This window comes from Ziziphus jujuba, chromosome 2 (genome assembly GCF_031755915.1).
Source record: "Ziziphus jujuba cultivar Dongzao chromosome 2, ASM3175591v1".
NCBI classification, from domain to species: domain Eukaryota; kingdom Viridiplantae; phylum Streptophyta; class Magnoliopsida; order Rosales; family Rhamnaceae; genus Ziziphus; species Ziziphus jujuba.
In genome coordinates this window covers 24,121,000-24,136,538 of record NC_083380.1, presented here as the reverse complement: position 1 = coordinate 24,136,538, position 15,539 = coordinate 24,121,000, and the positions used below count along the sequence as shown (strand labels likewise).

The following is a 15,539-nucleotide window of genomic DNA, read 5'->3' as shown; positions in this document are numbered from 1 at the left end:
GATTTGAGTATGTGCAACTTGTTATCCGGAGAAACCTGTGAGCCAGTCCATCCAAGACTCTAGATCCAGAAATCCAATATACTTGTTGTGCCATCTAACCAACAGCCAAACCAAGATGTTACGCAGGTAGGTTTTATTCTTTTTCTTGATAAATTGCAGGAAGGTTTTAATACAGGTAGTCAAGGTTTTCAAAATAACATTAAGCATGGTCTATGCATTGCTCTTAAATTTTTTTTGGTTAAGTCATTAGACATGGATGCTAAATCAATTCAGTTGCAGGCTTATCTAACAACCTGACTTGCATAGGTGAACATAGATACTGATAGGTAAGAATAAATTCAGGAACTTTACTGATTTTTGTTTCGTATTCATGAGACTTCATATTTTGCGTATTCATCCTTTCCATTTCTTAAATTGCAAACATCTAAACGCCAAGATTTTTTTCCCCCTTTAAGAGAAATGAATTTTGAAATTCAAAATATGCAACCAATTGTGGCAACTGCTTGTCATCAGTTACCTTATTTGCTCATGCTCAAAAAATGTATTTTAAAAATGTTACCTTTAGTGCACCCTTTAGAATAAGGTTATTTTCTGCAAGTCTCACAGTTTCTTTTAAACTTGCAAGGGTATTTGCTGTAATAGGGGAGGAAATGCATGTTACCCTTTTATAAGCTGCATGCTACATTAAGCTAGATATCAAACAGAGATTTGGAGGCTGCAGGGCCCTAAGTTTTGTTGATATGCCTAGAGACATTATGAAGAGTGAGAGAGTGTCCCCAGGTACTTGAATCAAACAACTTATTGCAAAAGTGCTACCAGAGGAAATGGAAGAACCATATAATGCTGAAGAAATTTTCTCCAGCTAAGTGGAAATGTTCTTAGTTCTGGTGGTGGTATGCTTGCATGAGAACTGATGCTCACTTAAAAAATGAGGTTAAAAAAAAAAAAAAATGGATTTGATACTTTGAAGGACAATGTCGATTAACGCGTGCGAGGGTATTGAATGCATGTTTTTGACAACCATTATGATGTTCAAAAAGATACCATGATATTTACTGTTCCAAAAAAATAATTGATATTATTATTATTTTTTTCTTTTTGCAGAGTATTTATTTTACATTATTTGTCTCATCGATGCACGAGGGTATATTAAGATTGAACTTTTGCCATTTGTGTAAAAATGTATTATTCTAATAAATGTAATGCATTATTGTAATGTATTATTGTAATAAATGTACCAGACTGTAAATGTAATGCAGTATTATATTAAATGTACTAACCTGTAAATGTATCGCAGAATATAATTTGGTGATTGAAGGCAGGTTAGTGCAGACCGGACTCAGATCTTTCCATTCCAACACTTTTAGGCAATGCTTTCATTTATGACTCAAGTTCAAGGGATCCCTTATATAAGGAAGTAACCAAATTATTCTTTCTATTTAATTCATAATATAATTATTTTTGGGAATTGCTTTTTTTTCTTAAAAGACTTTTGTTTTTTTCTTTAAAAAATGGCCATTAACTTTCAAGGAATACTAGTTACAAGTAGGATATCAAACGACAAATTAATAATTGAATTTTCTTTTAACTTTTTAAATGAAAAATCTAAACAATAAAATGAATATTCAATTAATGTTCCCCCTGAGATAGATTTCACTGTAAATCAATGGTAACAGATAACAATTTTCGAATATTAATCAACATTAATCAACTATGACTCCATAAAAAGTAGGGTGGTAACCACAATGGCCGAAATGCTAGTATTTTGAGCTCAAATAATATATTAGATGGCATTAAAATCTGGAGTTCCAAACGTTAGAGAATCCATGTCTTGGAAGCCACACATAAATCTGAACTAATCAACACAAAAAAAAAAAAAAAAAAAAGGGGGAACACACACACACACACACATAAATCTAAGAGGGGGGGGGGGGGGGGGGGGGGGGGGGGGGGGCGCGCGGGGCGCCGAGGAGAGCGTAAGTCACCAAATCACAGTTAAAAGCCACACCAGAAAAAGAACAAGTTTTCAAAAGTCCTTCTGCAGTCTTCATTGTGCTGGCCTGCAAAAAGCAAAAATAAGAAAACAATAAATAAACAAGCAGAAAACAATCACATTATTTTTAGTAGTTTAGGAAAATATGATAAGTAATATATAAAGAAGTGCTGGGAAAAAAGAAATCAGAATCACATAATTATAAATTACAATTAATCGGAAAGCAATCACTATCAGCCTTATTGGTACTATATAATGAGAAGAATAAACAAATGCATGATACATAATGTAAATTGAAAAATAAAGCAAAACAATAAAAGGAAAAAAAGAAAAAGAAAAAGAAAAATGAAAACAAAACAACAAAAACAGCTTCAACAGTAAAAACAACAACAACAAAATTCGCAAAATCGAATAGATAATTATGAATACCTCCATGGCCTCTGGCACCAAATCTTTTGAGCATGTTGTACATTTGGTTATTAGTGAATCAATCAACAAATCAAAGCCATCGATCAGATCCTGTGGTTTATACAAACTAGCCATTAGCTTTGAAGAGAAAGTTGTTTAAAAGAGAAACAAAATTACAACAGAATGTTCTAGAAATTATTCAATTAAAACCAGAAGGATTTTGAACATAATCAATCACCGAATAGGTTGCAAAGTTAAAAAATAGCTGAATTTGATATCCATTTAATCCCATTACAAAAAGAAGAGATTGACTGAAGATATCAGTAGTAGTTATAGAAAGAAAGCAAAAACAAAATAATAAGACTTACGGCCGACACTACTAGCAAGTTGATGCTCCTCAGAATCGTCCTCATCCTCAGAATCGTCCTAATAGACCAAAAGCCGATTCTTGATGTGGGAAATCATAGGCCAATAGTCGCCAGTATCCTCTAGACATTTTTCCAATACGATGGGACATCTAACAATTATAAGATTCTGTAAAGAGGTGAGGCCATCGATTCCTTCTGGCAAACACATCAAACTGGGACAATCTGCGATTCCTAAACTCCGTAGCGATTTAAGGCTTTTGACACATTCCAGAACAGCCTTCAAAATCTCACACTCAGAAATGCTGATTTCCTGCAGGCTAGTAACCTGTTGAAGCCCTTCAGGTAGAGCAACCAGTTTTGGAAGTTTATACAACCTCAAAATAGAGAGGCTTTGGAGGTGTTGCCACAAAATTGCACCACTATCCTCGTAAGGCATCTCCAGCTCCTTGCAATCCTCAATATCCAGAATCTTCAAAGTGGAGAGAGGAAGTAAGGCGGCAGAAGAAGCAGAGGAGGAGGATGACGCTTTGTCTGATGATGTTGGTGGTCCCACAATATTCTTCATCATTAATGTCTGTTGGAATGGCTTTATTCTCGTTCCCCGTAGATGAAGCTCTTGTAGATAAGGGAAAAGAGGCATGCAAATTAGGTTGGGACACCCATCAATTACTAATTGAGAAAGACAGGGAAAGAAAGGTAGTGATCGGCTTGTATTTTCAGTGTTCTCCACACCTTTCCACCATCCTTTCAGATTTGGGATATCAAATAAACCGAGTCGTTGTAGGGATGGGAAGAATGGTAGCAAGTTGCCATCGACTACATTATCATCATAGTCATCGCTCGAGATGTACTTCACAGCTTTTAAATTCCGAAGGTGGAGTACTTTCAGATGTGGGAGATGATTCAAGGCCGCTATAGACTGGCATTCCTTATGTCCCCATAGCGTAAACTCCACAAGATTTTTAAGCGAGGGGACACAGTTTAATAATGCAGCACCTGGATATGGACCCAATAAAGTGAAGCTTTTAATATTTGAGTGCGGCACCAGATCTCCACAATCATCTACCATTTTCCCATCAATCCATAATTGTAAGTACTGCAGATGCTGTTTACTCTTCAAATTTGCACCTTCAGATTTTATCCCATCTTCTTGGACTGCAATCCTCAGACGTCCTCTCAAGTTGTTTAGATCCCTGAGTTCATTTAGTTGGCTACCATGCTCCGCCTTTACTTGAAATTCAGTCAACGTCTGTAGATTAGTTAGTTGACTTAGTCCACGTGGCAGATGAATTTGTCTAAAAGCGAAATCTGTATAAAGATGCCGAAGGTTGACTAGTTTCCAAATGTCTACTGGTAATGCTTCAAGAGTTCCACAAAACTGCAGATCAAGCGTCTGCAAATTATGCAAATTTACAATAGAATCAGGCCATACCTTCATAGAATTACGGGAAAGATCAAGATATCTCAAATGCTTCAATCCACCAATAGAATCTGGTAATGCTTCAAGACTTTCACAACCGGACAGATCAAGCGTTTGCAAATTATGCAAATTTCCAATAGAATCAGGCAATGCCTTCATAGAATTAGCCGAAAGATCAAGACATCTCAAATGCTTCAATCTACCAATAGAATCTCGTACAGTCTCCATACCCAGTCCACTGAGACCCAAAGTGCGTAGGAACTTAAATTGCAAATCAATTTTATCAAGTGAGTTTCCCAATCTCAACATTGATGAATAAGAACATTTATTAAAAAGAATGGTTCTAATCCTTTTAGCCCTGACCCAAAAATCTGCAAAACTTTGATGATCTCTTAAGCCGAAATTGAATGACATATGATGAGTTGTTGTCTCAATTTTATCATCATCAGCAGCAGCAACGTTCAAATTTAACATAACACATTGTGGTCCAGCTACTGACATTGCAAGATCATGCATGCAATCATGCATCTTGCATTTTGTTATTATATTCAAAATATCATCAGTTCCAACTTTTTCAAAAAAGGATCTATAAAGTAGATCAGTAAAATGTTGATATCCCATGTCTTCTGGACGTTCTTGGTGATTTGATAACTTAATAAATCCTTGAGCCATCCAAAGATTTATTAGCTTTTTCACATCAATAATGTGGTTTTTAGGAAACAAGCTACAATATGCAAAACAACGTTTCAAATGTGATGGAAGATGATCATAACTCAGCTTAAGCCTAGGTATGACATCTTTATCATATTGTGATATTGTTGATAGTTCCTTTTCTTTGAAAGATAACCACTCATCAACATGTCTGGAATACAACAGACTTGCAATTGTTCTAATAACTAGAGGGATTCCTCCACACTTTTTCATAATCTCCTTTCCAATTTCCACAATGATAGAACCCTTTGGCTCTTGTACAAAAGCCAATTTTTCAAACAGAGACCATGCCTTAATTTCATCTAATGCCTTTAAAATGTAAGGTGGTTCTTCTGGGCCATTGATGATGCGTGCAACCTCCTTATCACGTGTGGTTACTATTATTCTACTTCCACTGGAACCATCTCTCAACAAATTTTCTAAACTCAACCATTTTTCACGGTTATCCAAATCCCATATATCATCTAACACAAGTAGGAATTGCTTTCCTTTTATTTTTTCTCGAATATCTTTTTGCATTTGGTCTAGTGTAATATCAGTAGATCTCTCGCCTTGTCGTGCCGACTGAAAAACTTCCTTGACAACTAGCTCCAGATCAAAAACTTTAGGTACACTCACCCACAATTTTGGCTCAAAATGCCTTTGAACCTCTTCATCATTGAAAACTAGTTGTGCAAGTGTGGTTTTTCCTAGGCCTCCAACACCAACTATGGGAATCACTCCTATGTTTTCCTTGGTTTTCATATCAAACAAACGTTTCTTGATTTCTACTTTGTCATCTTCTCTTCCAATAGTATCTTCTTCCCGTTGAAACGAGTGATCTTTCCACTCCGCAGTCACTACTTCAGTCTCCTGAAGGCCAGTCACTAAATGGAACTTTCTGTCATTTGCAATGGCATCTAGTTTGTTCCTAATGTCTTTTATTTTCCTACCCATCTTATGGCGAAAACCAAGCGGGAATGAAGTTGAGCAGCAGAAAGTTCGTACCTTTTTGGCCAGTGTATTCCCGGTCATCGCTTGTTGTTGTGATCGCAAAGTTTGATGAGTGGAGAACTCATCCACAAAGTCATCAGCTTCGTAAACAGCATCTTCAAGCCTCCTCAGCCATGTTTTGATTTGTTCTTCTTGCACTTGCTTTTTTTCTGCGTCAGCAAGTACACTTTTGATTGTTGAAATGGTGTCTTTAAGTTTCTGAAGCTCGTCCTCAACACCAGATAACAAGGCAACCTCGTTTTCAATTGCTTTACCCAATTGCCAAATGATCACATCTGCAACACTGGAAAGGAGTACCTCCCCCGCCATGGGATTGAAAACAAAGAGATAATTAAATGTTCAAAGCTCTGGATCGGTCAGAAATTAGAGAAAGATCGATGTAGATGATTATGCTAATTCGCCCAGAGTTTTTAGTGGCTCGGTGCTTTCAGGTTACTCGCCTGATGAAGCCATTTCAAGGGTACAGGATTCTGAGTGGATCAAAATTCTTATCACAATTGCCGCGTGGCATTTTACCATGAGTTGTTGTCCACAATCACATTTGACAAGTGGCGGTACAAAGGCATTGGAACCGACTTTTCGAGGGTCTTGTCTGCCTCATCCTCCTTTGTTTAGTAGCATTGGAACCGACCCCATCAAGTCAAAATTATTAATTTGCCTCAACAACTTGCTTCATGGCCATTTAAAAAAAAAAAAAAAAAAAAGGAAAATGATTATAAGAAGAAAAAATAATTCCCATAAATGATTTGTATGCCATCGTGTACCAGCAAACAAAAAGCAGAAAAATGATAACATGAAAAAAGCAGGCCCGACTTAAGGTGCGGGCCTAGAATTGGGCCCCAAACAATATTTTTCCTATAAATTATATATATATATACATATATATTTATTAAATAAAAAATAATTATTAATTTATTTTGAAAACATAAAAAATTGATTTTGTTAAAATTTTAAATTATCTTTAATTAATCATTTATTACTAATTATCTTTAATTATTTTTATTTTTGAAAAAAAATACTAATAAAATTTAATTGAAATTTTTTATATTCTATTTTCATAATTAATTAGATTGTAATCGTAAAAATAGAGTATAACATATATTAAATATTCTCTATGTTTATGTAGTTTTTTCTCTTGCTCATTTTTTTTCTTTTTTTCTCGTTCACTTATCTTTCATATTTGTTTAATTTTTAATACTCAACCTACTAATTTGCAATTCTAACCTAGAGGATCCCAAAATATAAGATAAGCTCATTAATTTTTATTTATTTTAATAAATTTTCAATCATTCTTCTAATATATATATATATATATATTCTTTTATTTGAATTCATGGTATAGTTATTCGTTTATATATATATATATATATATATGTAACTCATATTTTTCTAGTTTATGTTTTTATTTTTTTTAATATCTTTTATTCAACTAAATTATTAGATTTTAGTTTATATATATATATATATATATATTTTAAATTTGGGCCAGTTATTCTTCTAGATGTTGATTCTAATTAATCTAAATAAAAGTTAATATTTGTACTTTGCTTGTTCTTTTAGAAAATTTTGCAAGACCATGTTTCTAATTTAACTCTTAAACCATTGTTACAAACACATTAGGAAAGTCATCTTAAAAGTGTTAAAGCAATAAAATATCAAGCTCCATAAATAAAAGATACTTTATGTCAACTAGAAAAAACTAATAATGATCCTAAAACAAAAAGTGAAGCAATTTCTTTAGCAACATGTGAGATTGAAAATTTTGGATTTTTATTAGGTATGATTATTTGGTATAATATATTGTTTGCAGTTAATACTGTTAGTAAGTTTTTACAATATAAAGATATAAACATTGCTATTGCATTAAATCAGTTAAAAGGCTTTATTTCTCTTTTTAATGACTATTAAAAAAAAAAATGGGTTCATATTTGTTATGATTTTTCCTTAAGAGATTGCAAATGAAATGAATGTAAAACCAAAATTTCATGAAAAACCTGTGATTAGAAGAGAGAAACAATTTGCTGAGAATGAAACTAATTAGGTGATACTTATAGTTGAAGAATCTTTTAAATTAATTATTTCAACTATATAGTTGATTGTGTTATTTTTTCATTTCAAAATAGGTTTGAACCGTTTACAATATATAAAAATAATTTTGATTTTTTGTATGATGTAGATATATCAAAATTGCTTGGTGATGTTTAAATATTGAAAACTTTTTAAAACATAATATACTATGTCATATTGATGGTTTAGATTTATTTTTAGAATGAAAAGTTTTAAAAGAAATAATAAATCCAGAATTTAAAAAGGCACTTTAGATACTAAACCATATAAAAAAAAATAAATAAAGAGGTTAATTACATCATGTACCCTCGAGGTTTCTCTTAATTACAACCGGGTATCTTCAATATTTCTCTAATTATATTGCATGTCCTTGAGGTTTTCCTTAATTACAACCGGATACCTTTATGTTTCCATAATTATATTACATACTCTCGAGGTTTTTTGCTTAATTACAGCCGTGTACCTTCATATTTCCATAATTACATCTATCTCCCTTCTGACAAAACTTCATCCATAAAAATGTACTTTCTCTCTTATGTAGCAGTTAAAATTTTATTAATTGTCCCTTGTATATATTAATTAAATGTGGATTTTAATTGATTTTAAAAATAAAGTTTTTTTAATTTGAAAAGTTGAAGCCTAACGGATAGTAAGTACAAGAATAGCTATCAATTTTTAACGGAACCCTCTGGAATGTTTAAAACATAATTTTTATATTTTCTATTTTTTTTTTAATTTGTTTTCAAAACTTGTTTTCAAAGTACCATAATAACATGTATTGAATTTTTAAATAACATATATTGAATTTTTAACTTTTTCTCTGTTCTAGTAGTAAGATTAGTATTGCTAAGAGATGGTTTAAATGTCCCATTATCACTGTGTATCGCTGCATTCTGACAGATAAATTTTTGGCAGGTTTCTACACGTTTTTTTGTCTTCCAACCCTCCACTTTATTGGTTTGCCTCCTACTTGATGAAGTCACCTGGAACTTATAGGAGATGGGGTTATATGATTTAGACATACTCTGCGTCCTACATTCTTCTTGGCAGTTTGCTGTTTTCAAACTTCTACCCTTTTACCTAATAGGATATGAGACTGAATTCTCCAGTAGTGTTTTGAGAAAGCAGCTTGGTGCTAAAGCTTATATAGAGTGCAGCTTGAAGACCCAGCAGGTAAAAAATTTTGAACTTGTTTTACTTGTAATCTTTGAAAACTACTTGTTTGAAATTTTTTAAGCATGCTGTCACCTTGGACATATGTTTTACACATGGTGTTTCCATTCTTTTGAAGCAGTTAACAAACTTCCTAGTGGACATGAACTAATAATTTCAAAATAATTAGTTTTGAGGTTTTTTCTTTTTAAAACTCTTGAGGTGAGATGTTCTTCCTGTTGACCTTTTACCAAAATTTTACATGTATACAATTTGTAAATGGAGGTAGAGGAGTGATTATTTGCTAGAAATGGAGATTTCTAGGTAAAGGATATCCTTCTTTTCATTCAGCTCCAACTAGTAATTAATTATGTTCTTTTTTTTCCCCCCCCTCCCTTCTTTCTCTGATTTTGCAATGCTATCATTTCAACTATAATTTGGCCATTCAAAATGCATCCCCTATTCTCTTTTGAACTTAACAGGCCACCTCAAAATGCCTAGTTGAGAGGAAAGTTGCAAAGTTTCAGAAAAAACATCATTAAGAGGGTATCATTTATTGTATAGATGCCATAATTTGCTTTTAATTATCTGATTTAGGAATTATAGTTGCTATTATTATTTGTAGCCAGTAAACATACTAGGTTGGTTTTTCATTTGATTTTGGTTGTTATTTAAACTTCTTCAGATTTCGGGAATTTAAGGACTAATGTCAAGTTTAATCAATTGCGTACATGTTTAAAATTAATGCAATGAAAGGTTCAACGCAAGATTTGTCTCCACAACTGCCCACCACCGCCATCACTACTGTTACTTGTAATTGTTTATCGATGATTTTATTGCCTATGTTACACAAAATAATTGTTTTAAGTATGTAATGACAAATATATGCATGTAAAGACAATTATTGTTTTATAAATATTTAAAGTCTTGGTGTTATAAGAATTTGTTAATTTTCTTTATATATTGTATATTTTTGCACCTTTTACTGTTAATTAATTTAAAGAAAAAACAAATAATTTCATTTAGTAAACAAATTGGTTACTGAAAGTCCACACATATTGGTTGCTAAACATAAAGCATTTAGAGACTAAAGTTTGGTTGCTGAGTATAGAGCATTGGTAACCATTTTTCAGTGATTAAAAATATTTTTGAATATGTGAGACAAAAAGTGACCACTGTGCTGGTTGCTATAAATATTTTCATCAATCAAACAATTTGGTTTCAAAAAGTTATTTTTCAGGACCACATTGTTGGTCGATAACAATTATAATATTGGTCACTTATAGGACTTTAGGCTACCAAAAATTAATTAAATTGGTGATTTTTGCAAGGTTTTAAAGCCTAAAGCATGGTCACTAAAAAATCAAAATTTGGTTGCTGAAAGTTTTGAGTTTTAGCGACCAAAGTTGTTCTGTAACTAAATACAATTAGTTACGAGCTTTTAGCAATTATGCAGTGATCATGTTTTTTTGGTCGTTGATATTTTTTAACAACCAACAACCCATTTTTGGCAACCAAAAAGAGTGGTCAATGAAAGTGATTTTTTTAGTAGTGAACTTGGAAGTATCATCATTTTGTTGTATGGAAGATCAAGATATATACCTTAGGTGTTTTAATTTACCTAAACTATTTTCAAGTGTTCCAATACACAAATTCTTAATCTAACCTTCGCAGAAACTTAAAAATGGACAAATTACATGACAATTTGACCATCTTAATTTTTATTTACCAAACAAAAACCCTTTTCTAGTTTGTTTGCTGGGTGAAAGAAATGTCACATCTTTTTTCATTCAAACTTTTTAAACAATACCATTGACTTGGTTGTATTATCTTATCAACTTTTTCACCATGTGTAGTTACTAGTACCTGGATACCTTCTGCATCACCTATTAGTTATATTATACGGACTAGTTATAATTAAAAACTCACTTACAAGGTTTATTTTGTATCATTAATGGAACTATCTTATTTATTGATTTATGTACCATGACCCTTGGGCATATCCTATTTCTAATACTCTAGTTGGCATATCCATATTTTATTACTACATTTAATTATTTATTAAGTTATGATTATTTTGGTGTGTTTTAAAATTAATTGATAAGCCATGTGACTTGCAAATGATTTCAGTCTTTAAAAGGCTAAGGCTTTATTGAAAGAGTAAATTAGATAGAAATACTTATAGTGTATTTTCTAAGGGTTTTGAGAGATCAACACTAATCTTTAAGAGAGAGGGTTAGAGAGCACACACTGCTATCACATATTTTTTATTTTACAAGATTATCAATAACTGTTTTTGAAGGTTGGTAGTTCTATCATTTGTTTATATATTCTAATTAATATTTATCGTGTGCATGATCTATGGGGTTTATAGTGTTTGAATATTATTAACACTATCAATCGGTATTAGAGCCACAAAAAAAAAAAAAAAAATTCACAATCTCTTTATGAACTGTGTTATTATTTTGTAGAGGATCATGTATGTTTGATTTATGAAGCCACTTTTATCGATCTTCTTGATGATCAGTGATATTATTTTTGGTTTCCTTTGGATATTATTTGGTGGAATTAGGAATTAAATAATAGTACCTATGTTATTTTTCTTTTGCATTTGGAAATTATAACACCCTGATATGAGAAAATGCTTTGAATTTGAATTTTTGACTAAGTATGGTGTTGACCAGGTTGACCAAGTGGGTCAGATGGTTAACTTTTTGCTAAAGGGGAATTTTGCTTTTATCGAGGCATCGTGGTAGATTACACATCAACTCAAGTTTGTAAACTAGTAGCATGCCAAAATTGGAGCTAAGATTAGAAAGTTATGATAGTAACAATATACATTTCAAATTAATCAAGCGAGCCTGAAATTGATTTTTTATTTGTATGGATTTTAGCTTCAACTTATATATTGTTGTACAGTACTCGTCGATATGAATCTGTGGGCTAGTGGCAAGTTTATTTGGATCTATGGTTGAAAAATTACATATCTATAAACTTATAATTATTTTTTAGGACTAAATTTAATGGTATTTTTGAAGACGTGTAAAATGGAAAATTAAAAACACCACTGACATGTGCCGTGTGTCAGCACCTAGATGATCCAGATGGGTGAACAGTGACACAATGACATGTTTTTATTGGTTCACTTAGACCAATTGGAAAGGGAGATGATAGAAAGAGTGAGAGAGAGAGAGAGGGAGAGAGACGTGTAAAATGGAAAATTAAAAACACCACTTGACATGTGCCATGTGTCAGCACCTAGATGATCCTTATGGGTGAACAATGACACAATGGCATGTTTTTATTGGTTCACTTGGACCAATTAGAAAGGGGGGGGGGGGGGGGGATAGAGAGAGTGAGAGAGAAAGAGAGAGAGGGGCTAGCTCCTTTCTCTGGCTAGATCTCTCAACTTCGGTCGCCAGTTGCCACATCACCACCATGCCAAATTGTCCACTTGAGAGCAAATCGGCTATCCAAATCTCACGCCGAGCCAATTGATGATGCTCTAAGATCAAAGCAATTTTCGGTTACAGTCAATGGATAGCTAACATGCCAGCACCAAAGACTTTTTTCGATGACGATGGTAGCTCGATGATTTTCTTAATTCCAATGAGTTCCCGGCCATCTCACCGCTTTGTCCATTAATTTTCACCTTTTTAAATCCAAATATTAGGTGTGTTTGGCTCAATTTGAGCTAGTTTTTAAGATCTCGAAAGATTAAACTGATCGAGCCTTCTTGATGAGAACCCAGCCACTGGGGTGACCTTGGTTCATTTGAGTTAAGTATTCTTAATTCTTGTCTCATAAGCTTTTATTTGATATATTATTTGCTAATTATGAGTGAGGATTAAAAAATTGGCCATTTTTGAGCTAATTTTAGTAATTACTGTGAAAATTGAACTTTGTTTAGGTACCCAGATGAAACCTAAAATCGACCATGTAGTATGGCAAGGGTGCACATCGTCATTACTGTAAGTGGTTTACTCTGTTAAAATATTTTTGGGGTTTTGTTAAGTATTTACCATTTATTTTATTAAATTTGTGATCTCTACATTGCAGAAAAAAAAAAAAAGAAGGATATGCCAATATATGTGAACATTTATATACATATATATACATATGTATATATACATATATATTGATTATATGAAATGGAAATACATTAATTTGAAAATAAATAATTTAAAATAAAATGATGCTTACTTGATTATGAAGATCAATTGAATATGAGAGTCACTTCACTCAAGTTTTCTCTCTTGATTACAAGATGTGATTACAAGAAATAAATATGAGAAGTAGAGAGGTTCTGAAAGCTGCCAAAAAGAACTCTTTGAATTGCTCTAGGAATTGCTCCTCCTAATCCTCCATTTGGATGGAGAGCCTCCTTTAAATAGGCAAAAGAGGTGTGATTGAATGATAGTTTTCCTGTTGATCTCATGATCATGTTGGTGAATAGTATCGATGAATAGTATATGCTTTTCGGTGCTTTTTACTGTTCATGAACAGTAATTTTGAATAGTAATCTCGTGATCTACTTGTCATGAGTGGAAAATTGAAAGTAACTCAGCACTATCAGAAATTCCGTAATTTGATGATTATGGTTGATTGTGATTCAGCCTTCCATCATGTTGGTGATGTTGATGGCTTCTTCATCTTCAAACTAATAGACATCATCTTCGTCTTGATCAAAATCTAGATCGGAGTCTGATTCCTGATTATCTCCAAGATTGACAGTCTTGTGCTAGTCAAACATCCTGTGATAGGCATCAACAAGGTCTGGATATAACATTTTGTAGTGAAATGAAGTGTAAACATCATTCCAGACAGCAGAGAAGCTGTTATGGATGTAGATCTTAGTGTATTAATTATCTTTGGCCAAGAAGTACTTCTTATAAATTCCTTGGAGATTAAAATTATTATTGAAGATAGAAGCTTTCCAATGGTGTAATTGTTTTGTGAAGTTCACCCTTGTTTTAAAGGACTATAGTGATGGGGTGTGAATAGGCACGTGACTCCCATTTTTAATAAATCTGGGAAAGTCTGGGCTTGATTCATGTGAGAAAAGATGATTGTTCCAATTAATCCCCAATCGAATAATTTGGCCCATGTGATTGTCTTTCCTTGAAAGATAAAATTATGAAAAGTTTCGGCACATAGTCTAACTTTGTTGACAGCATAATTGATCTTGTGATTGCATCCCACATGATAAAGTGGAATTGTGTTGGAGTCACATTTGTCACACTTTTTCTATGAGGGTAGTAAAGACGCTTCTGTATATATGTACATGCCTCTGGGACAAATGTCTGGTTTTTCTATAAAGGAGATGAGCATTCTTTGGAGAAAGTTGTACTCCTCATAGAATTGCTTCTTTTTAATATTCCAAATATCAGAAATTATTTCACTGGGCAAGCCAGCTTGTTATAACCATTGATTAGGATAGAAAAAGATACGGGCACTACACCAAGGTAATGTGTGAGACTTGGTTTGGATTAGTGGGTAACAAAATGCACTACTGTTTTGGGAACTAGTAGAGCCTTTGTCTTTTCTAGACTGATCTTGGGTTTGCTTTTGTTTTTTAGCCAAGTGAGTCCAGTAGTTTAATTCCCTTTAGAGGTCATTAGATTGGACACTAAGGACATCATTTCTATGCATTAGGATTTGGACTTACTGTTCTAGACATTCTTTTTCATACTTAATTTGGTGTACGAGAATGGTAAGAGGATGATTGATGGGTTGTTGCATCCTATGGGCAGTTCTAGAATTGGAAGGTTGATTATGATGTTGATTTTGGACAAAACGAAAAGTTTGGGAGAACTCTGGATCCATTCGTACCCACGGGTGAATGAAGGCCTGAGGGCCTAATTCACGAAGGGTGACTTGGAGGGCTTCCCTTAAACTATAAAACCCATAGTATTGGGTTCCTGATTGACCAACTAGAGCATGGGCTACCTAGGACCAAATTTTGTTTAAGCCGGGGTTTTGATTATTAAAAACAAGGTAATGAGAAAAATGTTGACTATCGGGTTTGTCTCAGATGGATTGTAAATAAAAACAAAGGTTTTCAAGGTTATTAGAAAATTCAGACCTTTGTTCTTCACTGTCTTAATGTGTGGCATTCCAGACAGAGTTGATCAAAGCTCGTTGTGGAATATCTAATGTAAACCAAGCTGGGAAATTTTGTTCCTCAACTTCTGTGCTCCATATGGGAATGAAATTGTTTCTGATTATCATGTAGCCAATTGGCTGGGACATGTTGCAAAGAAATTTTGTTAGGGAAATAAATAAACTTTGCTCATGATTTGTTTGTTTGAAAATAATGGTTTGAAAACATATATAGAAGAATAGAAAAGATTTTTTGTTTGTAAAATAATGTATTGTGATGGAGAAGAAATCCATAATTCAGAAGGAAAGTGGATTAGTAAAGCAA

The 15,539-nt window shown here is 33.1% G+C and overlaps 1 protein-coding gene across 4 annotated transcripts; it reads right to left on the bottom strand.

The window, feature by feature from the left end:
• Nucleotides 1-1,553: 1,553 nt before the first annotated feature.
• Nucleotides 1,554-6,381, bottom strand: LOC107419107 (putative disease resistance protein RGA1). 4 transcript variants are annotated; one of them, XM_048473386.2, is made up of 4 exons: nt 4,202-6,381; nt 2,770-4,162; nt 2,423-2,512; nt 1,554-2,060 (listed from the first exon to the last, which is right to left on the bottom strand). In XM_048473386.2, exons 1-2 carry the CDS (start codon nt 6,200-6,202, stop codon nt 2,828-2,830), a joined length of 3,336 nt encoding a protein of 1,111 aa, XP_048329343.2. In that variant the 5' UTR covers nt 6,203-6,381; the 3' UTR covers nt 1,554-2,060; nt 2,423-2,512; nt 2,770-2,827. The 4 variants fall into 4 exon arrangements, with proteins under 4 accessions (XP_048329343.2, XP_048329344.2, XP_060670704.1 ...); XM_048473387.2 differs by having other exon boundaries at nt 2,770-4,018; nt 4,202-6,380; XM_060814721.1 differs by having other exon boundaries at nt 2,770-5,766; nt 5,888-6,029.
• Nucleotides 6,382-15,539: the final 9,158 nt, after the last annotated feature.

Bases quoted from the DNA above. Each gene is read 5' to 3' on its own strand.
- LOC107419107 (XM_016027839.4), bottom strand. From the start codon at position 6,202: ATGGCGGGGGAGGTACTCCTTTCCAGTGTTGCAGATGTGATCATTTGG.